The sequence below is a fragment of the Dermochelys coriacea genome, chromosome 11 (assembly GCF_009764565.3).
Source record: "Dermochelys coriacea isolate rDerCor1 chromosome 11, rDerCor1.pri.v4, whole genome shotgun sequence".
Classification (NCBI taxonomy): Eukaryota; Metazoa; Chordata; order Testudines; family Dermochelyidae; genus Dermochelys; species Dermochelys coriacea.
Genome location: NC_050078.2, coordinates 52,340,923 through 52,358,111, shown reverse-complemented (window position 1 = coordinate 52,358,111; position 17,189 = coordinate 52,340,923). Strand labels below are relative to the sequence as shown.

General features: G+C 38.9%; 1 protein-coding gene across 1 annotated transcript in view; it reads right to left on the bottom strand.

Annotated features, from left to right (window-relative positions):
* The window catches only part of COL3A1 (collagen type III alpha 1 chain), a 67,436-nt gene extending 51,407 nt beyond the window's left edge, over positions 1–16,029 (bottom strand). The window contains 1 exon segment of the mRNA XM_038421736.2: positions 15,804–16,029. Coding sequence (XP_038277664.1) covers positions 15,804–15,882 — 79 coding nt within the window. The 5' untranslated portion in view covers positions 15,883–16,029.
* Between the last annotated feature and the right edge of the window lie 1,160 nt (positions 16,030–17,189).

Sequence of the window (17,189 nt, the reverse complement as noted above, 5' to 3'; positions counted from 1 at the left end):
TGTAGGATGTGTAGCATACAGATACACCTTAACATTTGCAATAGTAAAGATAGGCCTTCTGACAGTTCACATATAGGATTTTACTGAAATCAGTTTTTGTTGTGAGAAGAATAAAGAATTGAGGGCCTAATCCTATGCAAGTAAGTCTAAGCACACTGCATAAATTGGCTATGCACCCTGTTAAGCAGTCCTAAGGGGAGTCATCCTAGTAGGGAAGAGTAAGAAGAAGATCTGCAAACCATCTACAGACAGGAGACAGCACATATCCCTGACCACGTCACTGTGAGTAGAAGTTATGTGGGAGTTACCCTGCAACACACTGTTCCAGCACAGAGAAACAGGTGAGACAGAGGGTTGTGATTGGAAAAGGGGAAAATATGGATGGTTGCTTCCCAGCTTTTTCCCTTTTCCCCCCTCCTGCTGGACAAGGAAGATTCTTCCTACCAATGAGGTCCAGGATTAGGCCATTTTCAAGCATTTAGATAGTGAAGTGCTAGGAATTGCACACAGTTAATTAGAGGAGCAATTTCTGAGAGTAGAAAGAGATGCTGCTTTCAGAAAATTGATCTAAGTTGATGTTATAAATAGTAATTTTTCCATTGTTTTTCATATTGTACAGTTACTCATTAATTTAGGATCAGACTTTTCCATTCTCACACACACTGAGCAGTATCTTAATTCTGTAAGTGGTCCCATTGGCTTCAATTGGAGTTTCCACAGAGTAAGGCACAACTTATTATGAGTAAGTGTGGCAGAAGCTAGTCCTAAATTAATGATTAGCTGGTATAATATGGGGGAAAAACCCAACCCTCCAATACATAAAGTTGCTATTTATAAGCAATTCTATCATCTATGAATTGTGATCCTACAAGCATGTAGCCTGAAGGTGGACTGCAGGACTGGGCCTACAACTAGTATTTCTCTTCCCTTTCTCTCAGCTAGTAAGGATAATTACAACAAGAAGACATCTGCTTGATGACTAAAGAGTCCATCTGTGCCTGCCCATTATTCCACACCTAAAGGAATAATATTCTTTTTACAACACAGTTATGATTTCCAGAGCAATAAGTTCTGATGTCAGCTTACTAGTGAACATTATCAGCTGATTTAGGTCCAGGTCATCCTCATGCAAAAGAACCCCACACACAGGCTAGGAAAATCAATTAGGTTCATCTTGTGATCTTTCCTTAGAGAATCCCATTGGAACAGGAAGGAGGCTGTTAGCCACTACATGGAGTGGGAAAGGGGCTAATTTCTATAAGCACACAGTTGTCTTGAGATCCGAGGGAGGGAGGGGGAAGAGGAAGGAGAGGGGTATCTTAGGACACCCACACAAAGCCTGGACATTTGGATGGAGGGCCAGTGTCTTCCCATTACTCTCTGGACTCTTCCAAAATGGTTCTATTTAGCCCTGTGCTGATGGATCCCCTGCCAGCTGCTGTCCTAGCCCCTCACCCCACAACAGAGGTGCACAGTGAGGAGGGGGAGTAGTACAAAATAGTGCTAATAATGCTGCTATACCCTCATGAGTTTGAGATGGGATCTTACCCCAGTGAGAAGATGCACACAGCATCCCACTTCCATGACAATGCACAATGGAGACCAAAGGACATCTACTTGCTCAGGGGTAAGAATTGCATATCATGGAACTAACGTTCTCCCTTTTGAGATCCACCCCATCTGTCTCTTTTCCCTTTCAAGCCTTCAATCAGTGCAAATGTTTGCAGTTTAAGCTATTGTTACTCTTTTGTTTCTTAGAACTCAAGATGTGTGTTATAATCATCAGATTACAATTTGTTGCTCAGTAAAATTTAGAATGCCTTCGTTCTTATGCTCAGGCCATGTCTACACTATGGAGGGAGATCGATCTAAGTACATCAACTTCAGCTACGTGAATAACGTAGCTGAAATTGATGTACTTAGATGTACTTACAGCGGGGTCCACGCTATGCTATGTCGAGTGGAGACGCTCTCTCATTGACTCCCCTTGCGCATCTTGTTCAGGTGGAGTACAGGAGTCGACGGGAGAGTGATTTGTGGTGGATTTGGCGGGTCTTCACTAGACCCACTAAATCGACTGCCGATGCATCAATCACTCTGCATTCAAAGTGCACTAAGAGACTTGAAGGACAGGGTCCAATTGTTACAATTTAAAAGCTTAAACATGAACTTGTGAAACAGAACAAATATTATTTCCAATTTTTTATTGCCCTGAACTCTTTTTTATTTCAGTGGAAATTGAGGGCTCTCAGAACCATGGAGATCAAATCCTTAAATAAGAGCTATTGATTGCATAAGAACAAGAAGCACAGTGGATAAGAGTGATATTCTACTTTCATATGTTGTATTTCTTATGTGGAGACAATAGCATAATATTTCAGTTTCTCTTCCTAACACGGGTAAATGTCTATGAGATTTTTTCAAGTCTCTATGTTCCCACATTACTGTGATTTTGTCACATGACCCTGTGACAGTGACTTTAAAAAGCAGGCTGAAATCACTTGATTTTCAGTTATACAATCATGGATTGGAACAGATTCTCAAACTGATGCAAGCTCAAAGCCCTGATGTGACTGCAACGGATTTTATGGATCAGCTTTTGCCCTAACATGTAATCAGCCCTGGTACTAGCTAAAAACAAAAATATGCTAATTGTAATGATGAACTTGTTGTCGGCTGATGAATAAACAGGGTGTTTTTTATGGTGTGGGGGGGATACAGGGGGGAAAAGGAGAAGGAGGAAACATCAAAATATACAAAGCTTCTTTTCATCCTCCTACCCTAAAGATCATTTTAGCGTCCCTCTTATAATACACATATACAAATTTGAAATTAATTGTTGGCCAAATCCTTAAGACTTGACTAGAAGTTTTGTGTAAGTGAGAACTACAGCAGTTGACCTACCCATACCAATTTCCAAAATCCATTTTTTCATACCGTCCCAGTTGCATATCCTCTCCATGCACTGAACTTTAAAGTTAATGAAAGTTAACATTCAGAGTCCCTAACAAAACAAGTCCTAAAAGAATACTCAGTTTTACCCCTTAGTATGTATTAGGCTGGTAGAAAGTCTTTTTACAGATGAACAATAGGGAGGTGCACATAATTACTAAGAATAATTAAACTTGATCGGATTATTTCAGAAGCTCCCTCTGCCAAAAAAATAAACTAAAAAATCTTAACCTCAAATTCAAAACCACCTGTTCTTGGGCATTTCAAAAAGCTCTGGTAACTTTAAAAATGTATTTCATTACCTTGTACCTCTGTACCTAAGGACCACAAATGGATAGGCCATAATACTGCAAGAAAGTCTGTTCTTGTGATATTTTTTACCTATCTACAAGCAGGAATCACTGGAAAGATTTTAAACAGGACTTTTTTTCTTGGGGGTTGGGGAGAGGGGCCTCAGCTCCCACTTTATTCAAAGTGCACTAAGAGGCTTGAAGGATCCAATTATTACAATTTAAAAGTTTAAACCTGAACTTGTGAAACAGAACAAATATTATTTCCAATTTTTTATTAATTAGCTTTGCTGGTCATAACTAAGCAATTTGTATCAAGTAATTAAAATCCAAAATGAGGCATGAAAAATTATATTTTCTAACCAAATGAGAGGGCTAAATATTTTACTTAGTGGCTGTTTCTTAGATCTGCCTGGAAGAACCTTAGTTCAATGCTTTTCTCAAGAGATGTCAGCAGATGGGAAATGTTTCAGTGCTGTGCAGTACATGGTAAAACAATTTACATTTTCAGATACAATAGGCAAATTCAGTCCTAATGTAATTCTGCTGACTTTGATGAAGTATATCAGAGATGAATAAAGCAGCAGGGGTCTGCACTAACATAATGCCCTGTGCAATTTCATTGACTTCAATGAATTGACATGGGTCGTAAATCAGTGGAGAATTTGGCTCTTGTACTTTATATTCAAATGATGTATTAAAAAGAGGTCCAACACACTGTCCATAGAAAGAAAAGGAGTAATTGTGGCACCTAAGAGACTAACAAATTTATTTGAGCATAAGCTTTCCGATGAAGTGAGCTGTAGCTCATGAAAGCTTATGCTCAAATAAACTTGTTAGTCTCTAAGGTGCCACAATTACTCCTTTTCTTTTTGCAAATACAGACTAATACTGCTACTCTGAAACCTGTCCATAGAAAGGAATCATATCCGTGACTGCAAATAAATTACAAGTATCTGTAAGGCTTCAGAAATGCAACAGGTCAGTGTACGATGTGATTCTGTACGAACAGGACATCACCTGCCTCTGTACATATTTTGGACTCTTAGTGGATATGTATGGCAGTGTCTAGAGTTTTCCCTTGAATCTCTTCTAGTCAAGATTAAATAGCTAGCTGTAAAACTCTGTTTTGGTTACAACACTATTATGTCAAAATTATAAAGTTAACAAAGCAAACCATTGTAGCTGTTTTATTACAGTTGGCAAAGGCATTTCCAATTTTTGGACCATCTGTTAACTATAAATTTGCTACATTGTTTTTCAGCTGCTGGCTTCTAAGTATTTCAAATCCTTTTTCTTAACTAATACCTGTCCTATTGCTAGTAAGAGGGTATGATGCAGGAAGCCTGGTATTGCTAGTGAGTGCTGGTGTCTAAGGGAGGCATAAGCATTGTTGCTGACTTCAATCCCCCTACAGTTAAGGATGTTAGAAAAACGTGAATTCAAGGGCTGGATCTGTGAAAACTGGAAAAGTGGATATTTTGAATAGAAACAAGCCTATAGCAACTTTGCTTTCTTCAGCTAATCTAACCTGAAAAGATGCAGTTGGATTTAAATTTCTCTATAGATTATTTGAGTCTTCCTAAAAAGGGGGCTATTATACAGATGATCACCCTGGCAGCATCCAAAAGGACAGTAGGTTGAAAGTACTGTGTACAGATTTTACAAACATCTGAGCTGATTTTAAATTACTATGCTCAAATATCTGTAATTCCCACTACAATAGCCTTTTTGTTTCCTTTCAGGTGACCATCCTTCCATAAAACAACTGGCATGCAATCACAGTGAGTCTGTACAGAACAAGCAGGATATCCTAACATAGATTGATAGACAAATAGTCAAAAAGAGCCTCTCACTAATATTAGAGTGATTCCAAAGAGCACAATAGCTGTGTTCACATGCACATAGTTCAAGGAAAACACGGGCAGTGTAGTTCATTGTTTCTTTGGTGTTCAATGTAATAGCTACACTGAACTGCAAAGTAACAATGAAGCGTCCCTCCTATATTTTTCATTAACTGTGTGCAAGTGAGCAATTGTTTCTGTTATGTTTTTTGAAAGAAGAGCTGCAATTTTGTTCACACATCTCTACCAAAGAGAAAACATCAGGAAGAAAAAAATAGAGGATGAAAACCAAGAGATATTCACAAGAGAGGGTGATAATGCACCCATTGGTCAATGAGAGTTTGACTTCAGTGGGAGCAAGTTATGGCCAGAGTGGAAGAAAAAACCATTGTTGCTAGGAGCTCCAATAGTGCATTACCCTGGAATGTAGCTTCCAGCCACAACTCAGTCCTTAATATCTACTACTGAAAATAGGCATCCATACTCCCGTGATACCACGTTGCACTGGACTGCTGGAAGATACTAGACCTAAAGCTGGCACAGATGGCCATCGAAATATCACTCCAAGGAAGAGGGAATCCTCTGACAACACAGAATCATAGTAGTAGCATCTACAACATCCTCCAGCTGCTGATGTAGGGAACATTGATGGGGAAAGGCAGTCAGGCAGGGGCTGCCTCCAGACTGGTGATCTCCAGTTGCAAAATTGGTGTCTTGGAGCTGTTGGCAGTTTGATGCACACAGCCAGCTCAGGCCTTAAAGCTACATTTGCATCCCACTTTGTGGGTTGTGCTGTGTGCCTCTTTGGCCACAATGTACACTTGCCTTCAAAGTAGGAGGCTACGTTCTACCTTACAATAAACATAATTACTTTAAAGTAATATTGTTAGGTTGTTTAATGCCTTGTGTGTGATTCAGTCCCCTGGCAAACATCTTTTCACAGAACATTTGTGTGAAACAAAGTACGTAAAAAGTGCAGGTATTATTACAGTGCATGTCATTTTCAGTCTCATTCTTATATTTCATTTATAAAACTACAGCACTTGAGAAAATCATGGAAAATGGAAGTGGTTTCTTAGCTAATCTGAAAAGAATCTCCTCTGATGTATTTTCACTAAACACAGCCAGAAGTCCCAGTGTCTGAAGTTCACCCTAACTTAACTTAACAAACGATTGTTGTTTGACTGGTTATATCATGTTTTCCATTGTCATTTTGACATGAAACAGGCAAAGTTTCCAGCTCTGGAAACTTAGAGCCAGCAGGATTAGTACTGAAATAAAAAAAGGAGTGCCTGGGGGAGGTTGGATTTTGTTTTAAGTGAGAAGAGTTATGAAGTGAAGATAGCTGTTCTTATGAAACACGGTTTGTTCTAAAAGATAAATGAATATTTGGTCTCATGTACTGTAGCCTAAGGACTGCTCTAACGTGTGTTCTTGCTGCAGTCTCCCTCTATGCACCATCTAGCAGCCGAGAAAGTCGGACCAAGGCATCATCTCTGGGAACTATTTCCATTTCTTTTACGATGTCAATGACACAAAGGAGACATACACAAAGGAAAATTAACCCCTAAACATTAAAAACATGTCTAAAACTGGAGTCTCCTTCTACCAAACCAGGCAGCTTCTGAGCCTGGACCACATGAAGGGACAGCCAGAAAAATCTGTGAGGATTCCCTGACAGTGTTTCCTGGGAAACAAAGCCTTATGTGCCTTGCTCCCATCCCCTCTAGTAGCACGGCCACTGAAGGAGAGGTGCGGTCTGTCACCTTGGGGCTGCTCTGTATTAGAATACAGAGAGGATACCATGGGTATTAGTGCTACCTTAAGTAGCGTTAATTCCAGTGAGAATTATGGATGAAAATCCTGCATTAAGCATGGAATGGAGCTGTGAAAAGTGCCTGTGGTCCCCTGTTCAACCTCCTCTAACAGTAACTTTGTCCACAAAACCCTTCAGAACTCTTGCACAAAGGGCCAACCTAAGTATTTTTGGGCACAGTATCAGAGAAATAGCCTCTCACCCCACTCCCTAAGAAGGATTTCAAGTATGTTAAGTCCCTTTCATTTGTGTCTGTGGAAGGGAGTATGCTGACTACTGTATACAAACAAACAATAATTGTCCTTAACCTTAGCGGGTGGGGGAATGGGGCAAATTCTGAAGTCTTTAGAGAATGTTTCATTCTTTATTCCGGCAAAAGACCATCTGGACAAAGAGAGTTTTGCTTGAGTAAAATTTGCATAGCTATTCAGTAGGACTTCAAGATTTACTCCATGCACTATAGAATTCAACTCCATATTTAATCATCAGGAATGTTTTGTATAGGATATATTATTATTATGACAAATGCCTGGGATGAGAGATAGATTGATGTAGTATTCTTGCAACTATTTTAAGGTTAAAATATTGTTAAAAATCATGCATTTTTTAAAAAAAAACTAAGCTAGGTTAACTTAATTGTGGTAGCTGCCAAAGATCAAAACTAGAAAGTCCAGAAATTAGTCTTTAACTGCACTTTTAATGTGCTATATAAGAAATAGTAGCTGTCAAAGATAACATTTTGCGATCTAGTATTAAAGTGCTTTTGAATATTAGAGAATTAAATATATTTTTCATTTAAATGTTGTATCCATGTAGATGCTTGTCTGATTATAGGTTTATAAACTTTCATAGAGGCTTTGGATAAGCAGGCAGTGGATGATGTTTAGTAATCCTTTCACCTGGGACCAGGCTCTTGGTTGAAGCCTCAGCCACGTGAAGTATTATAATGTATAATTTACTAAGCCACCACTCGAAGGATACTGCATGGCAATGAGGTTAGGGCCATGGAGAAACCATGGGGCAAGTTTCAGGATGAATAACATTGATGTTATTCCAGCTTCTTTAAGGTGCACCTGCAGTTTCTAAGTATCGCTGATGACAAACTTTATGTTGCTATGTCACATTGCATTTCCACAACGACCTCAGAATCTAATCTAGTTACCTCAAGTCCCTCAACAGTCATTTGCCATTGAACTTCTTGTTACCCATTTTCTTCTTTTCCTTTGTTTGCAGTCTGGAGCAGACCCTTTGTTTCATGATCAAACACAACAAAAAGAGGGGTTTCAGAGTAGCAGCCGTGTTAGTCTGTATTCACAAAAAGAAAAGGAGTACTTGTGGCACCTTAGAGACTAACAAATTTATTTGAGCATAAGCTTTCGTGAGCTACAGCTCACTTCATCGGATGCATTTGGTGGAAAATGGAACCACTAACCCAGGAACCTATTCTTGCAACAAAGCCCGTTGCTAACTCTGTCCACATATCTATTCAGGGGACACCATCATAGGGCCTAGTCACATCAGCCACACTATCAGAGGCTTGTTCACCTGCGCATCTACCAATGTGATATATGCCATCATGTGCCAGCAATGCCCCTCTGCCATGTACATTGGTCAAACTGGACAGTCTCTACGTAAAAGAATAAATGGACACAAATCAGACGTCAAGAATTATAACATTCAAAAACCAGTCGGAGATCACTTCAATCTCTCTGGTCACTTGATTACAGACCTAAAGGTGGCTATCCTTCAACAAAAAAACTTCAAAAACAGACTCCACCGAGAGACTGCTGAATTGGAATTAATTTTCAAACTGGATACAATTAACTTAGGCTTGAATAGAGACTGGGAATGGATGAGTCATTACACAAAGTACAACTATTTCCCCAAGTTATTTCTCCCCCCCACCCCACCCCCCACTGTTCCTCAGATGTTCTTGTTAACTGCTGGAAATAGCCTACCTTGCTTGTCACCATGAAAGGTTTTCCTCCTTCCCTCCTCCCCGCTGCTGGTGATGGCTCATCTTAAGTGATCTTAAGTGATCACTCTCCTTACAGTGTGTATGATAAAACCCATTATTTCATGTTCTCTGTGTATGTATATAAATCTCCCCACTGTATTTTCTACCAAATGCATCCGATGAAGTTAGCTGTAGTTCACGAAAGCTTATGCTCAAATAAATTTGTTAGTCTCTAAGGTGCCACAAGTACTCCTTTTCTTTTAACAATAAGAGAACACTGGAAATGAGATGGCTAACACACCCAGCTATTGATCTACCACCAATACCATAGGTTTTGAAGAGTCATTATCCCAAGCTGATTTTTTGGGAAGGGCATGCAATCATTTCAGTGGCTGCTGCAATTGTTGCTCTTCTCAGGGTCACTGGGTTACTGTTCGGTCATAAGACGATATCCAAGAACAACAGTGTTCATGCTGCCTGCCAGCCTGAGAAAACACACCGCGCTATCAAATACCACTCGTGGCAGCCTGAGCTCTGCATTCTCTCAATAGACAGCTGTTAAACCAAAATGCAGAGTTAGAGATAGAAAGAACTAAATGTCCACAAACACACGTTAGTAGGTGAAACAGCAATGCTAGTTACAACCTCCATCAGCCTCCAACCATGATGCATATCATCGTCTCCAGATTATCAGATGTGTTCCAAGTTATTTATTATATCTGTCCCAAAACAGATGTGTCCCAAGTTATTTATTATATCTGTGATTCAATAGTGAGCCATAACAAGCACTGAACCCATGTTAGCATTCCAGGCACCAGATTGAATAAGATATCCATGTCAGTATGGCACAGGGAAAAAAAAAAGGATGCTAATTCTTGCTCTTTTTTCTCCTGCATCAAGCGAATTGTTTAAAGCCAACAACTGTGTAAGGCTGGCAACAACTAACATTTGGCAAGAGGCAGTAACATTTGTCTAATTCAAGACCCAAAACTTCACAACAACTGGAAAAGAACAGAGGATCTGCTTGTGATTTGTAACTCTGTGAGGAGCGTGGGTATTATAGCTCTGACTCAAATACTGAGTCTGTTAACAATAATATTACTGCCGCTGGACAACACCCTGAACCTCTGCTTCCTCCCTTTGTAATAAAGCAGTGGATGTTTCCAACTCCACTGCCCTTTCAAAAATCAGTTTGCTTAGCCTTGGTCTCAACTCAAAAACAAAATATGGAAAATTATGAAAGAAATCAAATGGTTTCACTCCCATTAGACTAATGTCTGTATGATCTAAATGGTGTTGAGAAATCACATTGTAACACAATCATGCACACTTGGTTGAAGGGCTGGATTCCCCTGACTTTAATTTAGGCTCAGATTTTTCCAAATCACACATCACTCTTCCAAAACACAGTCTTGCCAGAGAGGTACACATTTCTGAACTTTAATTTCAAACTGTAAGTTTCAACAATTCATTAGTTTAAAATTTGGTAGCCATAAAGCACATGCTAAAACATCCAGGTGCCAGATGTGCACTGCCACATGTTCTCCTTGGCACACTCTGCATTACATCAAGGTGCCAGTTTCTTTATCCACAATGTTTTGGGAGCTGGATCAATTTGAGAAAATTCTCAGTAAAGTTATGAGACATTTTTTTAGACAATGGATCCAAAAGAACATGTAGAGTAGCGTGACAAAGCTCTGTCCTTGCCTCCGTGGGTTCCGCGAGTCCTGGCAGATTTTGCTAGCCTCAGAGGCTCACTGTGACCCTCCATGTAACCCTTCTTTCTCTAGAGACAAGGGTCACAGTCTACTGAGCCATTTTCATCATAAGCCAGCGAGGGAGGTGAGGAGAAGTTATCCTTCCTTGCACAGTCTCTGTTGTCTCCCAGTCTCAGTGATTAATCAGGGGGCAAAGGTGGTGGGGGGGGGGAGCCTGGGCCCACTCTCTACTCCGGGCTCCAGCCCAGGGACTCTAGGAGTATCAGCTATGGTAGCTGACCTTTTAGAAACATGACATGTACAATTCCCTGGGTTACTTCCCCCACAGCAGCCCTCACTTCCTCAAGCTCCACTTCACCCTTACCTCAAGGCCTCCTTCCTTGTGCCTGATATGGTGTGTACTACTCAGCCTCTCCAACAGCACAACTTCGTCCCACAGCTCCTGACATGCACACCCACCTGATGGGCTGGGAGGCTTTTAACTAGTTTCAACCAGCCCCTGATTGGCTTCAGGTGTCCCAATCAACATAGCATTCTCCCTGCCTTCTGGAAAGTTCTTAATTGGCCCCAGGTGTCTTCATTGACCTGGAGCAGCTTCCATTTCACTTAACCTGGTACCAGGGATTTGTTTAGCCTGGAGCTAATATATCTATCTCCCACTATTTTTCTATAGCCATCTGGCCTTGCCCCATCAAGTAGGTAATGGCCTTTGCAGCATGCTCAGATTGATTGTGTCCCACAAGGCAGCATGTTGTTGCTGTCTAATAAAGATCACTAGAATAATTTTCTTACAACCATACCACTGGCCTTTCCTTTCACTTGCTCAGCTAAAGAAACCTGCTTCTTACCGCCCTTCTTATCTTCCCTTTTTGTTATCTTTTAGTATTCATCTTCTTCATGTTCGCTAAACGATGGATAAGATGTACTTGGTATAAACCCAAGTATATTTTCTTTGGATACGAGACACCTGTTCTCTTGTATTTGAACACCAAATAGATCAGTTTATCTCTATAGTATAGTTATCCGTGGCCCTGCACTGATGGTACCAGGCATGTCTCAGTCTAACCCTGCTTTTATCTTCACTATGGCAACCTTGAGGAGATGTCTGGGTTGGCAAAAGCTGCGATAGAAAGACATTGCTGACTGTCTGAAGTGTTTCCATTTCACCAGCTAATTCAATGGATTAATCTACAATAAATGCACATGTAGCATGCTGGCAAACACTAAGAATGTTGCTCTTCTTCTAGAAACCACAAAAATGTATTGCTGAACTCATGCCATTTCTTCATTACTGCTCTAACACTTTCCAGTTTAAAAAAAGCATAATCTTAAACTGAAGCTATTTTGTAGAAATAATTACAGACAAACTATTTTTGCAGCTATTTAATCAAATGTAGATGTTCAGAATGAAGAGTTAGTGCAGAAGCAACAACATACTGATTACTGCAACCTATTTATGATGGCTACATTCCACTTTTTAAAAACTGCCCACTTGGAATACTGTATTAATATGAAAGATCAAACATCATTCTCAAAAAATTGTTTAGGAGACGTCCACCTGCTCAAGAAAGAGGTGTGCTGCTGTAGCAAATAGTTGAGGCAGCATTTATACTATAATATAAGCGTGAAGCATAGAATTAGCTGTGAAGGATGCAGAGGGTCTGATTCTGCTGACATGCTCCTTTTTCAGTAGCGGAGTTCTGATAATTCCAGTGGAGTTACTCACAATTTACAGGGTGTAAATAAGAGAACAATCAGGCCCTAGATCTCCAAAATCTCCTTATAGTCATTGTGGGTATGGATGATATATTGCTAGCAAAGGCTGGTGGGAAATAGTGTTGGCTGGGTAACAGTTTGAAAGCCATTTTAAGGAACTACTCAAGGGAATGAAAGCCGGGTATAATAACAGTGAAGTGGAATTGTACTCAGTTCTTGGCCCTGATTCTTATAGACACAGAAGCCCCTTTACACACTCTGGCAGTGTAAAGGAGCCTTCGGATAGGTGTAACCCAATATGTTTGCAGCAGTCTTTCTTAAACCAGGTTTCACAATAGGAACACAGAAAAAACTATTCTCACTCCCTGCTACACCATGTGTGTTACTTCTGTACTAGTAACAAAGTTTGTGTGTTACAGTGAACTTCAGTCACCTCTGATGTTGATTAGGGTGACCATATGTCCCATTTTTAAAGGGACAGTCCCATTTTTTTGGGACTTTTTCTTATGTAGCTGCCTATTATCTCCCACCCCCTATCCCATTTTTCACAGTGCTATCTGGTAACCCTATATTGGTGAATATTTGTGGCTTGAGGCAGGGCTTTTAGGATAGAATAGCTTTTATTATGTTCCATATATTTAAAAATACCTTTAAATGGGTGTATATAAATTCTTTCAGAGATGTGTAATTTAAATATTATTTCTATAATTTGACTCTTTTCCAGGAACATGTACATACCTGACCAGAAGAACTGTATTCACAGGAGTAAGATTTTAGTCTCAGATTTGTCAACACCAACAATTTGCTGCACAAATTATTTTCAAATTTAAAGTAACTCTGGGACAGAGTTGGCCAGAATGCAACACTTCTGTTTCATAATATTAAAATAAATAATAACAATAATTTAATAATAATAATAATAATAATTATTTATTTAAAGGCCAGGAAATGTTGCCCGATGTAAGGGTGGCAGAATTGGGCCTTGAATAATTAAATAGCTCCCAAACCACTGATTCAATAATGTAACACATGTGAATATTAAGTATTCATTTCTTGACTCTGAATCTTCATTTGTTGCATGTGAAGCAGAACTACCAGTCACTAGATGGCACTTCATTATGAAAGAGGTTTGCAAACATATCTTAAAGTGATGAAACTTTTAACACAGATCAGAAAATCTAAGTTTAGCCCATCTTTAGCAAAATAATTTTTTTCACAAGATAAAGAACTCTAGCTAGATTATCAAGACATTGTATAGCCTGGATTAGTGTTAGTAAATGAACATTTCATATTCCATAATATCCATAACTTGAGCTGAGCAGAGGTTCAGTCTTAGACTGTGTTTAAACTTCCCTTTCCGGTTATTACAGAAAAACTAAGAAACTCATAGCCCAGAGCTACATCTGACTATTATGAACACACTGTATACTCAGCAGCTTCCTTAATATCTTTGCCAAGGCTTGTCTACTGACAAGGTTTTCCAAGGAAAATTTTATATTGACTTACTTTTGATACAAACCATATAAACATTCTTTTTGAGACAGCAATTCAGCATGTCTGGAAATTCTCTTTTCAGACATGGAAACATTAGCTCTCAAACCCATCAATGCACTGTACATGCATTAACAATATTAATAGTCAACTCTCTGAATTACCTTTGTATTATTCATTTTTTGAGTATGTCCATTGGGATGCAGGGTGGGAGAAGAAATAGGAGCAATTTCAAAAGAGTGAATAGATTTTTAACCTTGTGGAAAAGTACTTTCCAGGGTAAGAACAGTATTCTATATTCTGAGCAAAACCAAAAAGAGATATTCAATTTCAGTTGCATTTACAAATTGATTGACTGGTGTTTTACCAACTTCATCAAACTAACCATCTCTCTCTAACCCATATGGAAACTAGCCCAGTAGGGAAATGTTGCCATACCATGCACTTTGAATGTGCCAAACATTTCTTAGACATAACTGTTTCTTTCTATGTGCAAAATTGACCATTACTAGAACAAATGTGTTTTGTAACACAGTAAAGTCTGGGGACAACCGAAGTGAGGGGAAGGGTCTTGTCAGGGGATGATATGCAGGAGGGTTTTCTTGAAAAGGGAGATCAAACTGAGGGTTATTTTCACTGTGGGTGGTTGGTGGCTAAGGATCCCATTATCTACAGTGAAAAAACATGTTAATTTATTTTGTTGTTGTAAGCAGAGAAGAGTCCCCACTTCATAAATTTCCTCTGGCTTTGCAATATTCTTTTTATTGACATTTGGAACTCATTTGGGCACTTCCTTGTTACAGATTATAATATCTGATTTGCTCATGAAAAAAACATTCATCCTAGGCTCCAATTGTTCCATTGCTCAAACATCCTGTTAGAAATATAGTAAACCCTGATGCACAGGTTGCTTTCTAGCTCTGCTTTCACAGACAAGTTGGCCATCAATTTGTTAAAGTAATCATTTCTAATAGTTTCTTTTTTTTGACCAGGGCTGGGTATGTGTATAAAAAGTTTGGCTGCATTTGACTGCTCTGCATTTTATATTAATTTGCTGTCATTTATCAAATAATTTATTTTATTAGCTTCTTTCATGCATGAACATCTCTTTCACGTTTAGAAGACAAAAGTATTATTTCACACCTTAAGAGTAAAAAAGATATGAAACATAATGATGAAAATGTCTAGGGAATAGTACAGATCCCCAAAGCAACAAGTGTTCTTATGGAAACTCATCTGTTAACTATCATAGTTATCGTCACTTTAAGTTGAAATTGAGTGTAGAGTAATTTTTCACTATATTGTAGGTTCATTTTGTTTCAGTGATCTGTTGTATTGCACACCTCCCAGAGAAGATCAGTTAGCTGTTAATTGATCTTCTAAGAGTTTGAAATAGCCTGCAGATGAGTGATAGAAAAGCTTTTAGCAGAGTGAATGCATTCACCCACTTGCTGTGTGTGAAAAATAAAAACTCAACAAGCTGACAGATATATCCTTCTGCAGTTTTACAAAAAATGGTTTCAGCAACCTTGGTTACAATTTCTAAGGTTTTTTTCTATAGGCTAAAATCTTTAAAGCATATTCCTACAGTGCCAAAGGAGCACTTACTGTATGGTATAGAAGAGCAATCTAGCAAACAGCTGGAAACACAGGCTTATTACGTGAGACAAATAACTTCCAGACTACATAGAGCTAGCATTCAAAACAAAATCATTACCCCCCCAAAAAAAACTTTCCAGAGCTTATAATATGAACACCAGAAAGAACAAGAACAACTGCAGCTTAAATAGAGAAAAATGTACACAGGAAAAGCAAAACATTTCTTATATTTAGGAACCTTCTGCTTAGTAATCTACATATTATAGTATTCAGCTAAAAACATTATCTATCTATCTCATATTGTTGAATGGGTGAAGGAAAAGTATCCTGGGGAGATTCGGGAATACTATTTTCTTATGTGCTATTAAGATGAATTGATTAAAATAAAAAATAAACTCATAAGAAATTTGAATTACTCACCATCTTGTTGTGCCAAAGTAATTGAGGGTTGAAACACTGCAAGAATGAGCCAAGTTACTTTTTGCACAAAGCTCATCATGTCTAAATATTAGACATGAGACTCTATGTGCAAAAATAAAAATGGGGGGAAAGAAAAATCAATTCAAAATAGCACCATCAATTGTTCCCTGCCCTTTCAGCACCGGGCCCTGCACAGAACTGAGCCACAGGCATTCCTTTGCTTTGACCTTAAATAGGAAAAAGTTTGGCTTCCTTTACTTTCCAGCCCCTTTCTGAAATATGAGAGGAAGACCAATCCCCTTAACAGTAAAAGAAATTATTAATTTTTTTCTTGGCCTTGTAGAAGAAACAGCCAACTAACCTAGATAAATAGCACATCTGGAGCTTTTGTATATGTATGCTGTACCCACCCATACAAATGTGTACTAGACTATATGATGTCTGCACAATGAGTGTGTATGTGTTTGCACTGCATGTATGTGATGTGGGAAAGAAGTTACAGTGGCTTTCTATGTGGTAATGCATTTTTCCCCTGTCAATTAGGACTCAGCCAAGATGTATAATACTTGATGCTTCAGTAAAGTTCAACCCTGCAACTTCATAATGAAAATAAATAGTAGCTCTCTTTCATGATGGGAGACCACAGAAAATGGAGGCGTCCCGGAAGTTAAAGAAAGTGCACTTTCCATTCTCAGGAATACAAGTCACACTAAATGAAATGGGGCCCTGAATGCTGGCAGGTGAATTTCAGTGCTGTTATAGTGCCATCCTGCCACATTCTCATCATGGTTGTAGTTTTGTACTGATCTAGGGAGTAACAAAACATGGAACATTTTGTGAGAAAAACAATGTATTCCAAAAATGGATACTGACCTAAGACTAAAACCTTTCAATGAATTCATCCTAATTTCAGTACATGAAAGGAATGCAGAACAGTCACCTTTTCCTCAGTACGCCTGCCCCTCAATGATGTAGCTTCATCTCAGAAAAAATCCTGAGTCTGTTGCATTTGTTTCCTTTTAACTCAAATTCCTTCTTATTCCATGTAACATAAGGCTTTATGGAGAATCAAAGGTTCGAGCATGTATATTGCATTCAAAATCAGATATCCTGAGAGACATTTGCTTCACAAAGAAAATTTACTATATAAGTGAACTTCATTTTAGGATTTGGGAGACTCCAAAATTAATGCAGATATTAGTGTGGAAAGCTGGTAAGGCTTGAGAAAATCCCTCCATCATTGTTAAAACAATGGTCTGAACAGAAGTAATTTCATTCTTTGACAGAGTTAGTGGCCTGGTGGATAGGGGAGAAGAAGTAGGCGTAACATATCTTGATTTTAGTAAGGCTTTTGACACAGTCCCACGTGACAGTCTCATAAGCAAA